The following is a 21,296-nucleotide window of genomic DNA, read 5'->3' as shown; positions in this document are numbered from 1 at the left end:
GGGTCAGCAGCTAGAATGGCATAGCAATTATCCAAACAGCAGCTTTATTCATCTTAAGTTAAATAATTCTATCAAGCCTTTTTCCACAATTACGGAGGGTGAAAAAATCCATCATCTGTTAAACATCCAAAGCCATCATTGCATGTTCAAAAAAATGAGGCTACTGTTTTGCAGATTGTTGAGAGCTCCCTGGGGCCAAGGTGCTTCTCTGTAGTCGATCTGCTTCCAGTTTCTTTGTCAGACTAATCTGCTCCTCCAGAATTCGAAGATTCTCTCTTTTGCGCTCTTGTCGTTCAAGATCTCTGAAAACTCCTTCTCGCAACCTCTATAGAGAGAAAGATAGATGTAACTTCATTCAAACACTTGTCTGGTGATCAATACAAAAAAGTTATGTCAATTTGCTGAATATTACAAAGCAGTTTTAGAGAAGCACATCCCAATCATTCAAGTGACTGAATGTTCTAAGAAATTATGAGGATCAGGTTCGCAGGCGGGTAGTTTGATGCGGAAACAAAGAACAGGAGACTAGCTTGCTAGGATAATATTATTTTATTTTGCTTGTTTCCTACCTAGCCTACATAGGATAGAAACCAGGTCCGATACTCACAACGGGTCTGGCATAATTGGCTATATACTTACTCCACGAATTACTGGAACTGGGAGCCGTCAGTTCTGTGGAGGTGCCGCCTGTGACCCACGCTCAGCGATTAGCTTAACCCGGAGCAGACTCCCCGAACTGGGGACTTTCCAGGCTTATATATGCGCTACTTGCCGAGTTCACTGAGTCCGCGTTGGGCACTCGTCCAACACATTGTTTAGTACTGGGCATTGTTCCCATGCGGTTTCGGCTCCGACTCCCTTCAGTAGATAACAGGAAGTCTCTTAGCAACGTCTTGTGTTCAAGGTCAACTGGTGCCTGGATCCAATCTTGCATGTATTGGGACACCATGTTAACCCCTTATATTACATTCCACTGATTGGCCCAATACATGTAACGATTATACAAATACATAATAATAAGCAATACATTGTTATAACATGTACATGTTTTGTTCCAGTTGCTGCCGCACACGGCAAACATACGTACAGGTCAGTATATTACAACAGGTCAGAATCACTAAAACTCCGATTAAAATGAACAACGGAGGAAATAGGGAACGTCGTGCCGTAGTTGACAGCCCATTGAACAGATCCCACCAGTGATGGGCGGATTCCACCTCTACTACATGAGCAGCGTGTACTACCTTTTGGCCATGTATAAAGGTGGACACAGTCACCCGGGTAACATTGATTTGATGTTGTCGCAATATCTGCTTTAGCTCTTCCGAGCGATCGAGGGCCTGTTTAAAACGCTCTAGCGAGATACTCCAAGGGTGCAGCCATACCTGCCACTGCATAGTGGTGAGGTGTTGCGTTCCGCTGTAATTGGTCAATAGGTAAGTATGGTTCTGCCACCGCCATCGATAGATGCCAGTAAGGCAACCTGAAAAAGGGGTCGTCGGGAGTAAGGCATGGGCATGACTAGTGGCCACACAGAGCGTATGGGGACCAATCTGCCACATCATATCTCGGGGTGCCTCAATCATCCATTCACACAAAGCCGTGTCTTCTGTAAGGCACGGGTCTCGATATCGATCCATCAACAGACAGGCCTTTCCTTGATCCGCCTGCTCACACGCGGACAAGTCATAGGTAAGATTGGTGTCCGGACTGAACCAATTCCCTTTTGTTTTGAGAAAGTAATATCCATCAGATGTAATGACCGGCAATACGTAATATCGGCACACCGTCACAAAATCAGTTACATTCAAGGTTACAAAATGTCCTTTACACAGCGTTGCATTACACCATGTTTTGTCCGGATAGGTGTTCATCCATAATTTCTCAGATACGTTCCACACCCCTCGCCAGGCCTGAACATTAGGCGAAGTGACTATTCGTAAAAATCGTTCTTTTTGCAAATGTGCATGCAGCATTTGGATACCGCAAATTGTCCAGTTCATCTGTACAGTAAAATTTTGGAACAGCCGTTGAGTCGAATCCCACACGTCCAATTCCCATTTTAAGGAATGCAGCAAAATTCGTGCAGTCTCTTCCTGCGTCATCATGGCCGACGGCATCCATCGGCCAATAGTGTACAGGCCTTGTGCAGTTGCTTGCCCCGTACTGGATAATTTAGTACGGGTCACTTCAGAGTCTATAGCATTGGATATCCCCATTACTGTCCCTGCCCCTCCTAACAAGGTATCGTACCATGCCCGTCGTCGCCGTTTAGGGTTACATTCGGGTATGACTGGCAGTCGGAAGGTGGTTGATGTTTTGGGATGCCAGACTCTCCCCTGATTAACCAGTCCATTGGGCCTCTGCCAGTGATTGGCGTCCCATTGGTAATCCTCATTTCGTCGTTGGCGGTAATAATAGTCCATTCAATACCACCCTCATGACACTGTCCTTCGGAACACATATTCACCCGGGTGTGAATGGTCAGTGCGCAGCCCGGGGCCACTGTTGTGTTTGCATCCTCAAAGCTGCCCTTGCATCGATACAACGTGCAATTGCTGGTGATAGTCATAATGTCACATCGTTGTCCGGAGGGGCACGTAAAATTGTCCTGCCTTCGCTCTTGGTCACTGGCTTCCCAGCTGACGATCTGTCCCAGAGCACCAGCATTGTGTTTCGTTTCTTCCGACCCGGGTCTTGACATACTCCGACCCAGGATTCCAACAGTCCATAGCACATTCAGGGCCCACCACCATGCCATGATCCGGATCTATGGTGACGAGAAGACGTGGGCTCATGTTTCTCGGAGGTAGCATTGGTTTGCCGGCACATTATGCCAGGCTGAGTCCCCTGGATACATTATTGTCACCAAACTATCCTTCCCTTGGGCGATTATTTCTGCCGGTTTTGGAGGGCCATTTGGCTGGCGTACCCAAACTTTAGCCCCCTTTACATCAGTGGATCCGAAACCTCCCGTTCCCCGTTCGGTTATTTTCGTAGGGGCCCCCGTCTCCTCCACAGTGGACATGTCACAAGGTTTAATTACCAATTGGGCGATCTTATCCCCCTTATTAACCACGTAGGGCTCGGTGGTGATGTTGACTAGGATAACCCCAATCTCTCCCTGATAGTCTGCGTCAATAACTCCACCCATGACATCGATCCCTTTCAGTGATAACCCAGATCGTGGGAGAATGTGTCCATAAGTCCCGGAAGGGCAAACTAATCCCAAGCCGGTTTTAACTGCCGTTGGCACTTGGGGCACCAACGTCCGGGTAGTCAAGGCCCGCAAATCAAGCCCCGCTGATGCCGGGGTGGCCCGGACTGGCAGTTCCGCTTCCGCATCGAATTTCCACATTTTAATGGGACGCGCCTCGGGCGTGTCACATACCTTTATCATCCTATTTAAGGGTGTAACTCCATTCCCCAATGGACGATTGTTAATTTGTTTTACAACTCGGATGAGGTTCTTTTTCCAATTTGTCAAATCATTCGCCCCCCCCGCCTTCCGAAGAGAGGACTTCAAGATCCCATTCATCCGTTCAATCAGTCCTGCTGCTTGCGGATGATACGGCACATGGTATATCCATTCGACATGATTATCGTTGCACCATTGCTTTATCCGCCCTCCCGTAAAGTGCGAACCGTTGTCGCTCTGGACCTGCATAGGCATCCCATAGAATTGTTCTACCATATCTAAACATCGCAGGGTTGCCTGCTGATTATTATGGCGACAAGGATGGGTCACCAGGACCCCAGACATGGTGTCCACTGCTGTGCAAATGTGCCTGCATCCCTGGGACGTGGGCAATGGGCCCACGAAGTCCATCTGCCAGCTTTGGCCGGGGCCTTCTCCTCGGTGAATGTGCCCCATCATATGCTGAGGCACTCCCTGTCTTTGGTGTTGGCATTGCTCACACTGATTCACTGCGGTTTTTACATCGTCTACCAGCAGGTCTATACCCCGATCCCGGGCCCATTGTAGAGTCCCTTGTACCCCCCAATGCCCAGCCTTTTGGTGTGCCCATCTGGCTAGGTCCACCGAGGTGTCCCTCTGTATTACCATAGCTCGAACTATGCCGTCAACATATCGGTTATGGAGGGCTTCTGCGTCATTTCGGGACGTGTGGGCGTCCACGTGTGTGATAAATATCCTTAAATGCTGGGCCTTCTCCCAAATTTCCTCCCACAGCGGCCTACCCCATACTTCCCGACTTTGGATCATCCACTGATTGGCCTGCCATGTGGGCATCCACTGAGTCATCCCGTTAACTACTGACCATGAATCGGAAAATAGGTGTACCCCAATAATTCCGGCCTGCATGATTACCATATGCACCGCCCCGCTAATTCCGTTAGTGCTGCTATTTCTGCCTTTAGTTTTATAATTTCTTGTCTTAACACGGAGGCATCCCCGCTACTGAGCCCCTGCTCATGCTTAAGGGTTGCTATTTCAGCCTCCAACTTCTGACGCCTGTCAGACTGCTGCTTACAAGCCGCCGCACAAGCCCACATCCGCCTCTGGATCCCTGGCAAGGGGTTCCTTGAGGGGACCGGGATTTTCTCAAGGGTGGACAGCAGCGACCCTGGGGTGGTTCCTACGCCTTCGGCCTCCCAGTTTTCCGGTCGCCCCCCACCCTTCCGCAAACAGGCCGCTACACTATGCCACGGCCCTTGCCATCCTGGGACCGCAACCGCCTCGGCCTGCCCTTCTGGTTTCTTATTCCTTTTCCCAAACATTGTTTCGCATCAAAATCCCTCCTCAATTGCGATTGATCCTGCCGACTACGCCAAAATGTTCTAAGAAATTATGAGGATCAGGTTCGCAGGCGGGTAGTTTGATGCGGAAACAAAGAACAGGAGACTAGCTTGCTAGGATAATATTATTTTATTTTGCTTGTTTCCTACCTAGCCTACATAGGATAGAAACCAGGTCCGATACTCACAACGGGTCTGGCATAATTGGCTATATACTTACTCCACGAATTACTGGAACTGGGAGCCGTCAGTTCTGTGGAGGTGCCGCCTGTGACCCACGCTCAGCGATTAGCTTAACCCGGAGCAGACTCCCCGAACTGGGGACTTTCCAGGCTTATATATGCGCTACTTGCCGAGTTCACTGAGTCCGCGTTGGGCACTCGTCCAACACATTGTTTAGTACTGGGCATTGTTCCCATGCGGTTTCGGCTCCGACTCCCTTCAGTAGATAACAGGAAGTCTCTTAGCAACGTCTTGTGTTCAAGGTCAACTGGTGCCTGGATCCAATCTTGCATGTATTGGGACACCATGTTAACCCCTTATATTACACTGAAGGTTCAAACTGGGAAGTCCACAAATGCAATTTCTCACAAACTCTTTTTTTTTTAAATTATTCGTTCCTGGGATCTGGATGTCACATGGTCAACCAGCATTTACTGCCCTTCCCTAATTGCCCTTGCTCAGAGGGCATTTAAGAGTCAACCACATTGCTGTGGGTCTGGAGTCACATGTAGGCCAGAGGCAACAGCAGATTTCCTCCCCTAAAGAACGTTAGTGAACCAGGTGGGTTTTTACAACAATCAACAATGGTTTCATGGTCATCATTAGATCTTTAATTCCAGTTTTTTATTGAATTTTATTGAATTCAAATTTCACCATCTGCCATGATAGGAATACCAGTCAAGTGACAATACCACTATGCCAATGCTTCCCCTAATACTAGCTGCGTCAGTATAGCCAATTGATATGCTGCTGATTAAGAGGCTTGGACGCCACAAATCATGCTTCATGTCAACCTGTGTCTGGGGGTTTATCAAAAGCTGATCTAAAAGAATAGCATCTCATCCCCTTTTAAATCTGGGATTCCTGATCCAAATATAACATATTCCTTAAGTATCCATTCAAAATATTAAAGAGGATACTGAACTGAAAGCTTACCTAGCATCAGCATCATATTTTGTAGTGCAATTATTATTATAAACTTTCCAGAAATGCAATAATCAGTGTACAAGATCAGTGAAACTGCTAAACTAAAATAATGAAGTGGGTAATTCACTAGATCACACCTGAATTGTTAATGTTAGAAAAGAATCAGCTCCCCTGCTACATCTTTTCAGTGGCAGTCAGAAATCAACAATCAGGGAACTGTTTTTGTATTTAATTATATGCATGTAAAGCTTCACTCGCCTGATAGTGGAAGCAGAAAACAGAATTTGGTATCACCCTCTTGCACTGGATTATAAGCAGGTACAGTATTAACCTGAAGTCCAGAACAAATAGCCATTTTGGTGAAACCAGTGACACCAGAATGGTAATTACAGCCAGAATGACTGAGATGGGGAGAAGAGAGGGAAGTAAAAGTGGGGGGATGGGAAGAGAAAACAAAGAGAGAAAGGTGCCAAAGATAACAGGGGCAGACAGTAGAATGGGATATGAGGTAAGAGGTAATGTACCAACAATGTGAGGAAGAGAAGGTAATACGATTGATAGGATTGTAAAGGGACTGGATAATGTAGATTGTGACAAAGACTGGCAAAGAAAGGGAGGTAGCACAATAGAAACATTACAATCTTTCTGATGTCAAAGGTAACAATTCTAATGTCAAAGCACATATCTCAATTAATTAATGACCTCATAGTAAAGGGGCACCTCGGTGGCAGTGATCAGAATATGACTGAATTTCTCATTCAGTTTTAGGGAGAGAAGAATGGGTCTAAGACAAGTGTTTTAAACTTAAATAAGGGCAAATATGAAGGCATGAAGACAGAGCTGGCTAGTGAGCTGTAAAATTAGGTTAAGAGATAGGTCAGGAGAGATGCAGAGGCAGACATTTAAAGAGATATTTCATAACACTCAGCAAAGATACATTCCAGTGAGAACTAGGGCAGGCTTGTCCAACTCATGGCCCGAGGGCCACAACACGACCCCGAAGCCTCTCTCTCCAGCCCCCAGAGCCAATGTTCAAACTACGGTTAAGTTCAATAAAAGATTCTGTAAAGAGCTGCTCCTCCAATCACAGGCCACACACAAGTGAGCCTATCAGCAGCAAATCCAGGAGAGAAGTAGTCTCTGATTGGAGGATTAATGAAAGGATGAGTTGTTTTTGGTTTTTTCCCTCAGTGAGGCTGTCACCACCTTTGGCTGCACACACTCTCTCACACTCCTGTGTAGGTGCAGCCCCATAAAGGAGCACAGCGGTCAAGATGGCAGAGTGGACCAGAAGGCCATGAGGAAGAGTAGAGCTACAGCAACAGCGCACACCCAGGCCCCTGCCCACTCTGGACAGCTGAAGTCCCAGACAGGGTGCAGTGAGGAAGTGCATCCCTTCACAGTGTCCAGACTACCTCCTCAGTAAGATGCCCAAAGCTCCTGGGCCCAAGTGGGGAGTGAATGAGTTTGTGTGTGTGTGAGTGATTGAGTCTGGGTGAGAGCATGAATGAATCTGAGCGAGCCTGCGTGAGTGGGTGATTGTGAGACAGGGAGTGAGCCAGACAACCTGCCCTCCTCTTCCCTCCCAAAACCTATCTACAAAGCAGGTCAGAAGAGGAGAAAAACCCAGGTTGAAAGGCAAGCCGCTTCCAACCCCCATTTTCATATGAATTCCGTCAAGGCCAGCACATAGTTCGCACCAGCAGAGGCGAATGCAAGGTCAGCGTTAATTAAACCCAACTTTTTAGCACAGCCCAGTACCCTCCCTCTTCCCTGGTGACCAGGAATTGGGGCCTAGTCTGTCTCTCTATAGGTCTGCTTGAGTGAAAAGGCAAAAAAAAGGTTTTATCGGTTAACTCTGCTGCTTGACACTTTTTAATGGTTATTTTAATTAATTATTCCTTTAAAAAAATTACTTTGACATCGATTTCTAAAAAATTCATGTTTAATGTTGTGCCAAACCTTATCCTGTCGAAATTTGCTCATCAGCCCCTTGAGTGGGAAAAAAATTAAATACGGCCCCCATGTGAAAAGGTTGGACATGCCTTCTCTCGGGGAAGGGTGCACCAGACATTGCTATCTAAGGAAGTTAAAGATTGTATCATTGGAAGAAAAAGCATACAATTCCTCAAAGATTAGTGGCAGGTCAAAAGATTGGACAGAATAAAAAAAGCAACAAAGAATGACTAAAAGAATACCAAGGAGGAAGAAATTACAGTACGAGAGAAAGCTGGCTGAAAGTATAAAATAAATAGTACGAGTTTCTGTAGGTATTTAAAAAGGAAAAGAGTGGGTAAAGTGAGTGTTGGTCCTCTAAAGTGAGTGTCGAGGGAGGTAATGATGGAAGATAGGCAATGACGGATGAATTGAACAGAGATTTTGCATCTGCCTTCTCTGTAGACAATACAAACATCATCCCAGGGATAGTTATAAATCAAGTAGTGAAAGAAATGGAGGAACTTAAAACAATGACAATCATCAGGGAAAGAGTACTGAGAAAATTATTTGAAATAGAAGCTGACAAGTCCACAGCTCCTGATGAACTTTATCCTAGGGCCTTAAAGGAAGTTGCTGCTGAGATAGTAAATGTATTAGTTTTAATTTCCAAGATTCTGGAAAGATCCCATCAAATTGGAAAAATGTAACTCCTCTAATCGAGAAAGTAGGGATACAGAAAGCCAAAAACTACTGGCCAGTTTGTTTAACATCTCTCATAAGGAAAATGCAGGAACCTATTAGTAAGTTTGTTATGCTGTGCATTTAGAAAATTGCAATGCAATCAGGCAGGGTCAACATGGATTTGTGAAAGTGAAATCGTGTTTGACTAATTTATTAGAGTTCTTTGAGGAATTAACTAACAACTTGGATAAAGAGAAACCTATGCATGTGATGTACTTAGATTTCCAGTAGACATTTGTTAAGGTACCATATCAAAGGTTACTACACAAAATAAGAGCTCATGGTGTAGTGGGTATCATATTAGCATGGAGAAAGGATTGGTTAGCTGCCAGGAAACAAAGAGTAGGTCTAAACAGATCATTTTTAGGTTGACAGGGTGTAAAAAGTGTAGTGCCACAGGCATCAGTGCTAGGGTCTCAACTATTTACAATCTATATCAATGATTTGGATGAAGGACCAAATATATAGTTGCTAAATTTGCTGATGACATAAAGAGATAACAATAGGTTAAATGATTAGGCAAACATGTGGCAGATTGAGTATAATTTGGTAAAATGTGAAGTTGTCAATTTGGGAGGAAGAATAGAAAAGCAGCAAGTTATCTAAATGGAGAGAGATTGCAGAACTCTGAGATACAGAGGGATCTGGGTGTCCTGGTACATGAATCACAAAAAGTTAGTATGCAGGTACAGCAAGTGATTAGGAAGGCAAATGGAACATTATCATTTACTGCAAGGGGAATGGAATATAAAAGTAGAGAGAGTTTTTGCTACAGTAGCACAGGGCATCAGTGATGCCGCATCTGGAGTACTCTGCACAGTTTTGGTCTCCATTTTTAAGAAAGGACATAATTGCATTAGAAGTTCAAAGAAGGGTCACTCAACTGATTCCTGGAATGAGGGGGTTATCCAATGAGGAATGCACATGTTGGGCCTATATCCATTGGAGTTTAGAAGAATGAGAGGTGATCTTATTGAAACATATAAGATCCTGAGCGGGCTTGACAGAGTGGATGCTGAAAGGATGTTTCCTCCTTGTGGGATAGACCAGAACTAGGAGACACAGGTTAAAAATAAGGAGTCTCCCATTTAAAACAGAGATGAGGAAAAACTTTTCCTCTCAGAAGGTCACGAGCCTGTGGAACTTTCTTCCCCAGAGAGTGGTAGAGGCAGAGGTAGATAGATTCTTGACAAACAAGGGAATCGAAGGGTATCAGGGATAGGCAGGATAGTGGCATTGAGGCTACGATCAGATCAGCCATGATCTTATTGAATAGTGGAGCAGATTCGAGGTGCCGAATGGCCTACTCTTGCTCTTAATTTGTATGCTCAATTTGTCATAAAACAGCTAAATCCACATTATGACTGAGCAATTACATGGCATGCCTTCACAATTAAATCCAAAGAAACCCAATAGTTTTGATAAATAAGAGGGGGGCGGTGGTTGTTCATGTAAGAAGCTCCAAAGAAACCTAGTTTGCCACTAGAGAGAAATAACAGACAGTTAAGGGAAGGAACAATTCAAGGCAGAAAATTTCATTTCAGACCATGATTGGACTATTCACCTCAGAATTTAAAAGCTAAAAGCTGTTTTATTAAATTAGAAAAAAATATATATACATTTAGGAACAGTACTGCTTTCTGCTGCAGACACAATTCATAACTAGAAGTTCCATCATTTTCATAACAGTGAAATGAAAAGTCCTGCCATCAGATCGGTGTAAAAAAAGAATAGACAACCTATCAGAAAGTAGAATCATTTGAAGTTTGATAGGAGGCCACTCAGCCCATTTCTCCAAGAACTTTCCTTCAAGATCAAAGGACACAAAGGATGGCATGTCATTAACCTGACATTGTACTCACACCTGTCACAATTATCTCCTCTGTCATGCCAGGGTGTAGATCACAGGAAAGCTGCTGAAGAGCATGAGGGTAATTGTGGGACCACCTCAACCAAAGCGACAAAGCAGTGACTTTGAAGGTTATTTCCGTGGCTTCAACAGCGCAAACCTAATCAATAATAATGGGTTTTGAAAGCTTGGAAGTTGCAAACAAGAGTTGCAACTTTATTAATGAAGCCCCCTCACATGTATATATGATGGTGGCGGTGACAAATTGTCAATGCCAAATGTGTCCAGCTTTGAAAAAGTTTGTACCACAATGATTCTTGTACTGAAAATTATGCAGCGGGAGGTGGTGGTATAGTGGTATTGTCACTGGACTAGTAATCCAGAGACCCAGGATAATGTTCTGGGGACCCAGGTTTGAATCCCACCATGGCAGATGGTGAAATCTGAATTCAATGAAAATCTGGAATTTAGAGTCTGATGATGACCGTGAAACCATTGTTGATTGTCATAAAAACCCATCTGGTTCACTACCGTTCTCTAGGGAAGGACATCTGCTGTCCTTACCTAGTCTGACCTACATGTGACTCCAGATCCACAGCAATGTGGTTGATTCTTAAATACCCTCTGAAATGGCTGAGCAAGCCACTCAATTCAGGGGCAATTAGGGATGGGTAATAAATGCTGGCCTAGCTAGCTGGAAAGGGCCTAAATGACAAGAATCGTCCTTCACTGAGCTCAATATTGCCTATAATATTGTCAATTCATTCCATGATTCCAACTATGAAATTCCACCCTTGTTTCACGTCCACCCACCATTACATATATCTCCAAGATATTCAACGTTCTTCTAACCACTGCTCTCACTGCACCCTGAGATCCACTTCAATGTTGTGTACTGCCACATGTACATTCTTGACCTCCCTCTTCAGCAGCACCGACTATCTTTCCATCCACCATGACCCTGCTCCACCTGGCGGAACTTGTTCTTACGTTAAATTGATTCTTCAACTCCATTCACTTCTTCCAAATAAAAAGGTGTTGCTATGGATATCCTGCATTTTTGTAGGATGTGTGGAACATTCTTTGTTCCAATCCTACTCAGGTCCCTTCCCTCATCGCTTTATCAGTACTTTGATGAATGCATTGGTGCCATTTCCTGCTCTTACCCTGAACTGGGAAATTGCATGAACTTTACTTCCGAATTCCACCCTTCCCTCATCTTCTCATGATTCGTTTCCAATTCTTCCCCTCCCTTCCTCAACTTCTCCATCTCCATTTCTGATGATAGGTTATCAATCAATAATCACCACAAGTCCACTGACTCCCACAGCTACACTTCTTCCACTTCATTTCCTGTAAGGGCTCTTCAATTCTTCCAATTTCTTGGTCTTTGTTGCATCTGTTCTAACAATGCAACCTTCCATTATCTGCACTTCCAATATGTCTTCCATTTTCCTCAACCAAGGATTCCCCTCCACCTTGGTTGACAGAGATCTCAACCATGTCAGTGACATCTCCCACCACTTGTGCTCTCACTCCTCACTGACCCTACCGCCACCCAGAACCACATAGATTTATCTTCATCACCTTCCACTCAAACAACCGCCACATTCATCAGATCAATATCCCGCCATTTCTGCCTGACCATCATTTTCTCTGGCTACAAGAGTGATGCTGGAGGGCTGCTAATGTTGTACCATTGTTTAAAAATGAAGAAATGAATAACTAAAGGCCAGTCAATTGTTGGAAAAAAATTACATGGGACAGTATAAATTTATTTAGAAGAGCATGGGTTAATCAAGGTCAGTCAGCATGGATCCTTTAAGGAAAAGTTATGTCTGACTAACACAACTGAATTTTCTGAGGAGATAACAAGGAGGGCCAATGGAGGTAGCACTTTTGATATAGTCAACTTTGATTTTAGCAAGGCTTTTGACGACATCTCAAAAGGCACACTTATCAGAAAAGGAGAAGCCCATGAAATCCAAGGGCAATTAGCAAGCTGGATCTAAAATTGGCGAATTGCTGGAAGCAAAAGGTAATAACCCTTGAATTGTGACTTGAATTGAATTAAATGTATGGGGCATGATTAAGAAATTTGCAGATGATACAAAATTTGATTGTGCAGTTGATAACAAGGAACAAAGCTGTACACTGCAGGAAGATATCAACGGAATGGTCAGGTGTGCAGAAAAGTGGCAAATGTAATTCAATCCAAAGAGTGAGAAAATACATTTGGAAAGAGCAAACAAAGTAAGGGAATACACAATAAATGGTAGGAAAGGCAGAGGAAAAGACACCATGACAACAGATCCCAGAAAGTAACAGTACAGGCACATAAGGTGGTTAAGAAGGCATTCAGCATGCATTCATTTATTAGCCAAGGCACAGATTATAAGAGCAGGGAGGTTATGCTAAACAGGCATAAAACATTAGCTGGACCACAGCTAGACTGCTGAAGGATGTGATCACACTAAAGAGGGTACAGAGATTTACAAGGATGTAGCCAAGAATGGAGAATTCTTGCAGCGCTAGTGGAGGAGAGATGGGGGCGATTGCAGGTGGGGAGTCAGTGCTCACAGAGGGGGAGTCAGCACTCGTGCAGAGTGGGGGGGAGGAGGCGTTCGCGCGGAGTGGGGGGGCGTTTGTACGGAGTGAGGGGGCGCTCACAGAGGTGGAGGTGGCGCTCGCGAGGGTGGGGAGGGCGAGGGCAAGAGGTGGGGAGGGCGAGGGCAAGAGGTGGGGAGGGCGAGGGCAAGAGGTGGGGAGGGCGAGGGCAAGAGGTGGGGAGGGCGAGGGGGAGGGGAGGACGAGGGAGGGCGAGATCGCGGAGGGGGAGGGGGCGATCGCGGGAGGGGAGGGGAGGGGGCGATCGCAGAGGGGATGGGGAGGGGTGGCTCGCGGAAGGGAGGGGAAGAAGGGGGGGGGGCTCGCGGAGGAAACTTGGATCTCCGGGGGGGGGGAAACTGGGCCGCACGCGCCCAAATTAGAGTCCCCTCCCCCACGTCACGTGCTCCAACAGCGCCTCAGACCCCGCGTAGTCAAATTAAAACCGCACCAGTATTAACCGCATATCTCCTTTCACCACCTAAAGAATACCATCCGGGGTGGGGGCTGTTACTGGGAGCAAGCCTGATGTTGCAGTCCTGAGGCTGCATGTCATATAGATCTAGACTCCTCCCGTCCCCGCCGGTCTGAGCGACAGGAGCACAGACCGAAACAACGCACCTCCTTGTCCAGCTGCTGCCTTAGATGGACCCCGGCCACGGTCCCCACTGTCAGTACAACGGAAATGCCGAGAACCACCTTGGACGCCGTCGACATCCTGCGGCCTGGGGAACCCGGCCTGTAACCATAGAGACCGAGACCCGGGCAGCCGAACGTCGAGAGCGAGATTCCAGGCGTAAACGGTCGAGCGCAGAGAATGTGGATCCGCCCACTGGAAGCATCATCACCATGGAAACCCTGGGCGCCAAGAACCTGATCCCAGATAGGAGCAACGGCACCAGATCGCAACTGGGCAAAGTCCGAGCTTTTCCTTTGATTCCTCTCTTGTAATCCTGAGAAAAGGGCTGGATTTAACTTAATTGGCATAAGAATCAGATGAGAGTTGATTTTTTTAAAACGTAGTCAGGTCTTAAGGACGTGGTAACGGGGCACTTGGAAAATCACAATGTGGGCAAAGTTAACATGGTTTTAAGAAAAGGAAATCGTATTTGACAAATCTTTGAGTCTTTTGAGGGTGTAACTGGCTGCGTAGGTAAGGGGGGAGGGTATATTTGTACTTTAAGAAGGCATTCGATAAGGTGTCATAAAAGAGATTGTTACAGAAGTTTGGACACATGGAATTGAGGATTAGTTAACAATGCAGAGAGTAGGAATACTAAGTGACAAAATAAGCTGCGCAGAGGACGCAAAGAGATATAGACCTTTTAAGAGGGCGAAATGGTAGCAGATAGCTTGTAATGTGTGTTGTATGTTGGTTGGACTGAATGACTGCTGAGACATTAGTATGTCTAACAGCTGGTTTATTGGATATAACAGAACTATATACAGATATTCATTTTGGGGATGTGTGCGTTGTTAGCTAGCCAGCATTTATTGCCCATCCCTAATTGCCTTTGAGAAGATGATTGGGTGTTACCTGATTAAGCTTAAAGCATTCTGCTTCTTGACTCTTGGTCGTGTGTTTCTTACATCATCATTAGGGGCAGTGCTATTTACACAGTACTCTGCAATAACTCTTTCAACACTAATCCTACATCTGCCCAAAGCCTTCCTACATATATATTTTTATTCATACATACTATCCCATCTCCTCACACCACCCCCAACCCCCCTCCAAGTCTCTGACTTCATAGATTCACTCTGTCAGTAGGCTTCACAACTCCCCTTGATCATGTTCTTGTCAGACTTAGAAGATCAGTAGTCTCTTTGAACTACTTTTTCTTGAACAAAAACGGAATTACCTGGAAAAACTCAGCAGGTCTGGCAGCATCGGTGGAGAAGAAAAGAGTTGACGTTTCGAGTCCTCATGACCCTTCAACAGAACTAGGTGAATCCAAGGAGAGGGGTGAAATATAAGCTGGTTTAAGGGATGGGGGGTTGGGTGGGGGGAGAGAAGTGAACTTCTCTCCCCCCCCCCCCCCCAAAACCAGCTTATATTTCACCACTCTCCTTGGATTCACCTAGTTCTGTTGAAGGGTCATGAGGACTCGAAACGTCAACTCTTTTCTTCTCCACCGATGCTGCCAGACCTGCTGAGTTTTTCCAGGTAATTCTGTTTTTGTTTTGGATTTCCAGCATCCGCAGTTTTTTGTTTTTATCTCTACTTTTTCTTGACTTGGTTGGTCTCCATTGAGAGTTGCAGTATCTGGTTCTTGTCAATTTCTGACTCAAAATGTTGTCTTTGAGGAATAGATATAAGATTTCTCCTGTTTGGTGATCCTTTTCTTTCTCTCTTTGCTGTTATACTTATCTCAATCACTTGCCTCTCTCTCTCTCTCGTCATTGGATTTTGTAGGTTAATCCCTCTCTTTGCGTTTCACATGTTCCCTACCCTTAGTCTGTTGAGTTCACTCTGGTTCCTTTGGATGGTGTTTTCTGTCATTTCTAACTTCTGGAATGACGACTCCTTGTAGGCACTCATTTGGGAACACTTTGATAACCCTGAGTTCTATCTCTGGAAATAATTGTTTAGGTATAATGTGAAGCTGTGAAGAGTCCCTCAAAATCCAGCAGGTCTGGTGGAGCAATAAGGTCAGTGTCTTCCAACGTAGAACAGGCAGACATTGCATGATTTGATTCTGGACTTGTTTGACTGCTAGCAGCCTTGATTTTTGGTGGATGGATAGGTGCAGATGTACTTTCTAGAAGGTCACCACTGTTGGATAAATGTGGTATTGAAATAAAATATTCCAGCACTATAGTTTTATATTTTATCTTCTCGGCAGTACTACAAAGTGGTGAAGGATCATTATTATACTCATGCTCTGATCTAATTGGTTCCCTATGCCTTTGGTGGGAACATGTTCATTCATCCCCGCCTGGACATCTTCCTGGAAAAGAGCTGGAGTATCACTTTCAATAGAGAGTGTCAAAAAATCAACACAAAGTCCCAATCCAGATCTTCAGTGCAGTTGGATAGTTTCAGGGATTCGGTTCTGAGGTCATCCTTGAACGTTTGTTGATTGACATCCTCCACTGTCCTGATGAGATTGAGGTCTATTCAGGCATTTTGACTTAGAAGAGAGAATTTGTAATTTTACAGAACATACAATGTTTCCAGTATCTGTTTTCCATTATACTGGAACATTGCCTGTAATGTTCTTTGGACTTGTAGTTTAATCCCTCCCTGGACCATATAGCTGGGTTTCTGTTGGCTTCAGGCATTGTGTTAATAACCATGGTTCTTTGTGTAAAACCATTATACATGCTCCGGTATCTAGTTTAAAGTTGGTGATATGTCCATTGACATAAATATCTGCGTTCCAGAATGCGTTCCTCCTTGAGGTCTTTGATCTCGCCCAGGAAACATTTTTGTTCCTCTTGTTGAAATTCCTCAACTTCATTAATAGCCTTGTATGTGAAGACTTTCTCCTTAACACCTGTAAAGTTAAAGGCTTTACTTTGGCTCATCTTCCCAAAATGTCCAAATTTTATGCAGAGAAAGCACTGTGCAATATTTGCAAGACACTGTTCATGCCTATGGGTGTTTTTGGCACCACACCGTTGGCATGGTTTGATGGCAAATTGTACTTTTTCTCCAAATTGTACTTTCTTCTGAGGTTTCTTGTACATTCTAATGCTTAATTAACTGTACGAGCCAAGGTTTTTCTTCACCTCTCAGTATTACCCTACATTGTTTACGGACCCAAACAAAAACAAAAAGTGCTGGAAAAATTCAGCAAGTCTGACAGCATCTGTGGAGACAAAGACAGAGTTAACGTTTCGAGTCCATTCTGAAGAAGTCATATGGATTTGAAATGTTAACTCTGTCTTTGTCTCCACAGATGCTGTCAGACTGCTGAGTTTTTCCAGCACTTTTTGTTTTTGTTTCAGATTTCCAGCATCCACAGTATTTTGCCTTTATTTGACTGTTTACGGACCCGTTTGTCTCACCTGCTGAATTGCTTCTTCCTTAGATTGCAGTAGGTTTGATGGGTTGTCATTAGTGACACCAACAATGCAGTCTCGTATTAATAATTCTGTTTTTAGATCTCCATACTCGCAACCCTCAGCCAGTGTGTAAATTCTGTTTCTGGACTCTTTTGTTAAATTTGGTCCTTTCCAGTATCTTGTTGCTCCTCAAGTTGAAATAATTATAAAAGGCTTTTAAGACTTCTTCAAGTTTATTTGAGGTTTCATTAAGGCCTTGTCTTACAATAATATCATCTGCCTTTGTTCCAATGGAGTAAAGTAATATATTGACTTGTTCAGCCTCAGACTTATTGTCCAACCCTGAAGCAATTCGGAATCTTTTTCTCCAAAGTGCCCAATTCTGAGTTTGATTTGGCCGTTTCATTTGTCCAAATTTCTCAGGTAATGTAAATTTGGAATCCATGGCTCCTGTAAGTTTCTAAGTGGTTTGCATTAATTTTTAAATATTTCTTGCAGTAATTGCAGTTTTCCCATGCTGATCAGCCTCTCACTGAGATCTGCTATGGTTGCTGTCTCTTTTAGGTATTTGCTTCTTAAACTCTGCAAACCCTTTAAAACTCTTTGCTTGAAGTTACTGCTATACTCTTCACTTCCTTCCCTCGGAGCATTGAATATTGCCAACCATTTGTTTTCTGTTTGCTGCCTCTCCACATGTAAAGGCGCCGGTCTCGGACCTGGACTGCGGGGCGTATCAAAACCCACGCTTGCACATCTGCCACCAACATAGCCACCATGTTGTATGTTGGTTGGACTGGCTGCAGAATGATTGTTGAGATATTGGTATGTCTAACAATAACTAGTTTATTGGATATAACAGAACTATATACAGATATACGTGACTGGGTGTTACTCTGTCTAAGCTAGAAGCATTCTCCCTTTCGACTCTTGGTCATGTGTCTCTTACATCATCATTATGGGCAGTGCTGTTTACACAGTCCCACACATTAATCCTTTCAACCCTAATACTACGACATGGAAAATAGATAAGCAGAATAGTTTTAAAAGCAAATAACTAGTACTAGTAACTAGCAAGGGGATTTTGAGATCATTATGTCTAAATCACAGAATGTTAACATGCAGGTACAACAAGCAATTTAGGAAGACAAATGTTATTTATTGCAAGAGGGTTGACGTATAAGAATAACTGCGATTATATAGGGCTTTGGTAAGAATCTACCTGGTGTAGTGTGTACATTAGTGGTCTCCTTTCCTAAAGAAGGTTCTTTTTGATCTAGACGAGTACAATAAATGTTCACTAGATTGGACATCCCAGGAATCAATAGGAAAGATTGAGTAAAATGGCCTACATTCTCTGGAGTTTAGTAGAATGAGAGGTGCTCTAATTGAAATGTATACAATTCTTAGTGGGCTTGACAGGGTAGATGCTGAGAGACTGTTTCCGCTGGCTGCAACGTATAGACCTATGAGTCATTGTCTCAAGATAAGGGGTTGCCATTTAGGACTGACTATAGGAGAAATTTCTTCATACAGACAGTTGTGAATCTTTGTCATTCTCCATCCCAGATGACTGTGGACGATGAGTACGTTCAAGACCACGATTCATAGGGAACCCAGGGATATAGGAATAGGATGAGCAAGTGAAGTTAATGTAGAAGTTCAGCCATGATCTTATTGAATGATGGGACAGGTTTGATGTGCCATATGGCCTACTTCAGGTTCAATTGTAACTTTCAAGTGGGATTGGGGTATATACTTCAAAGGGAAAAATTTATAGGGCTATGGGGATATGTCGGAAATGGGATTAATTGGATAGGCTTATCAAAAAGCTGACACAGGCATGGTGAGCTGAATGGCCTCCTTCTGTGCTGCATGATTCAATGGGGTTATAAGGGAGGGATAGCACCCCTCACCATTGGGCTCGGCACACTTTTTGGATTGGCTGATCCTGTATTGGTGTTCATCTTCACACAGTTCTCACCTGTGTCTCCAAGTAGTCGTTGGCATGCAACCGCAGCCACACCCTGGTAAACCACTTCGACAGGCAGGCCAAACCAGGCTAGATGTTGGGCCTCTTACCCTTAGTGACTTAAGGATTTATCTACCCTGGCAAGTGAAGACTGAGTCTGGTGGTCTGATCTGATAAGACCAGTCTGAGGTCCAATGATCTTGAACTTGGGTCAGCACCATGTTTTAGAACATGTAGAGCTCAACAAGACACAGAAAATGTCTTAATCACCTACTGCATCTGATGCAAACTCCAGTCTGGTCTCCTCTCCTCTTGCCACTGCCCAAGATAGGTCAGGACGGGAAAGTGAGGCCGCTAATGCACAACTCTCCCACGCTATAATACAATTCACTCGCAAGTCATGTTCATCATCTTTCTATCATCTGTCATGCATCTTCTATCTATCACAAGTCCTGAGGCGATGGGCAAGCAACATAGCAGCAGATGTGGATTCACCAGGAGCTGTAGCTGTGAACCTGCAGACAGGCGACTCAAGTTGTAGGGTCTTTTTCTGCTGGAAGCAGAAGTGGAACTTGGCAAACCCCTGAGTGACTGAGCAACTCTTTTCAGGACCACACTGCTCACCTCCCTAAAATGAGGAAGGGCTAGAAAAGGAGCCCTAAACATTGTCTGCTTCACCTCCCTGGCCAGCAGGCCACAGTTGAGAGGAACCCCATCAATGTAAGTCAATATCAAAAAAGAAAGTAAAGATAACACCGGTCACCATTGGTGCATGGAACATGCGCACCCTCGTGGGCAACACCACATCCGACAGATCTGAGAAGAACTGTTCTTGTCAATGGGGAACTGGCTAAGTACAATGTCTAGATGGCTACCCTCAGCGAGACTCGTCCACCTAAGGAGGGACAACTCAAGAGAATTGTTGCTGGTTACACATTCTTTTCGACTGGCTAAGGAAAAGACGAACAGCGGGAGAACTGGTGTAGGCTTTGCTCACCTTCAGTCATCTTTCATCCATCAGTGAAGAAGCAATCAACAGGCTGCCACAGGTTGTGATCAATTGCTTTCTTGATAACCCTCTTACGCTGTTAGAAACGATGAATGCAATCAAACTCAAAGTTCCAGGAGCTGATGCAATCCCAGTTGAGTTGTACAGGGCTGGAGGTAATGCCTGGTCAAGAAACTCACTGAACTCTTTCTGCCTACGTAGGAGCAAGAAACTACCCTGCAAGATTACAAAAATGCCTCCATCGCCAACCTTGTAACAATCATAGAGGAATATCACTCCTCTTCATCATCGGCAAAAATCCTTGCCAGAACCCTTCTAAACTGCTTTGTGCAACATCTCGACCAGGATCTATTGCTAGTCAGTCAGAAAAGGTCAAGGAACCACTGATATGTTTTTTGCAGTTAAACAGCTCCAGGAGAAATGCTAAGACCTCCATCACACTTATGTTGACTTGACTTTGACACATTCAACCATAGGGCCCTTGTAAGGTAATGGAGAAATTTATCACAATGGTTCCACAGTTCCATAACAGCATACTCACGGGTCATTGATAAGTCTTTTGGCCCATTCCCAGTCACTAATGGAGTTAAACAGGGCTGCATGCTAGCAACGACTCTCTTCAGCATCTTTTTCTCAGCCATGCTCTCCAATGCCTTCCATGAAGGTGATCTTGCTCAGTCTGAGATGACTTCAGGCAAAGACCAAGTTCTCCAAGGATATACTTTGCAATTTCTCAACTAATTTGGCCTTGCAGTACTTCAGTTTTATTTGTATTGATTGTATCAGCCTGATCCAGAAAAGGCCTATTTTGAGCCCAAGGTTTCAGTCCATGACCAGAACCTGTCAGCACTGGATAAATTCCCTTATCTCGGCAGCACACTCTCTTGAGCAAGACATCTTTACTCCTGTATACAAATCATCTTTCAATAAAGGCCAACATACCACTTGCCTGCCTAATTGCTTGCTGCACCTGCATGCTACCTTTTAGTCACTCATGAACAAAGACACCCAGGCCTATTTGGACATCAACACTTCCCAGTCTCTCACCATCTGAGAAATACTCTGCATTTCTGTTTTTCCTACCAAAGTGAATAACTTCACATTTTTTCACATCATATCCCATCTGCCACTCTCCTAACCCGTTTAAATCCCCTTGCTTAAAGCCTCTTTGCATCCTCCTAACAACTCTCATTCCTACTTAGTTTTTTATCATCAGCAAACTTGAAAATATTACATTTGGGTTATTATATTAAAGTATGGCCGCT

At 44.4% G+C, this 21,296-nt stretch overlaps 1 protein-coding gene across 1 annotated transcript; it reads right to left on the bottom strand.

Annotated features, from left to right (window-relative positions):
• Positions 1–27: 27 nt before the first annotated feature.
• LOC121271511 (protein PET117 homolog, mitochondrial) lies at positions 28–13,797 on the bottom strand. Its single transcript, XM_041177495.1, has 2 exons — positions 13,664–13,797; positions 28–325 (listed from the first exon to the last, which is right to left on the bottom strand). Exons 1-2 carry the CDS (start codon positions 13,757–13,759, stop codon positions 161–163), a joined length of 261 nt encoding a protein of 86 aa, XP_041033429.1. The 5' UTR covers positions 13,760–13,797; the 3' UTR covers positions 28–160.
• Positions 13,798–21,296: the final 7,499 nt, after the last annotated feature.

The sequence above is a fragment of the Carcharodon carcharias genome, chromosome 2 (genome assembly GCF_017639515.1).
Source record: "Carcharodon carcharias isolate sCarCar2 chromosome 2, sCarCar2.pri, whole genome shotgun sequence".
Taxonomy (NCBI): Eukaryota; Metazoa; Chordata; class Chondrichthyes; order Lamniformes; family Lamnidae; genus Carcharodon; species Carcharodon carcharias.
The sequence above is the reverse complement of the archived record's forward strand: the minus strand, read 5'-3'. Positions and strand labels throughout refer to the sequence as shown.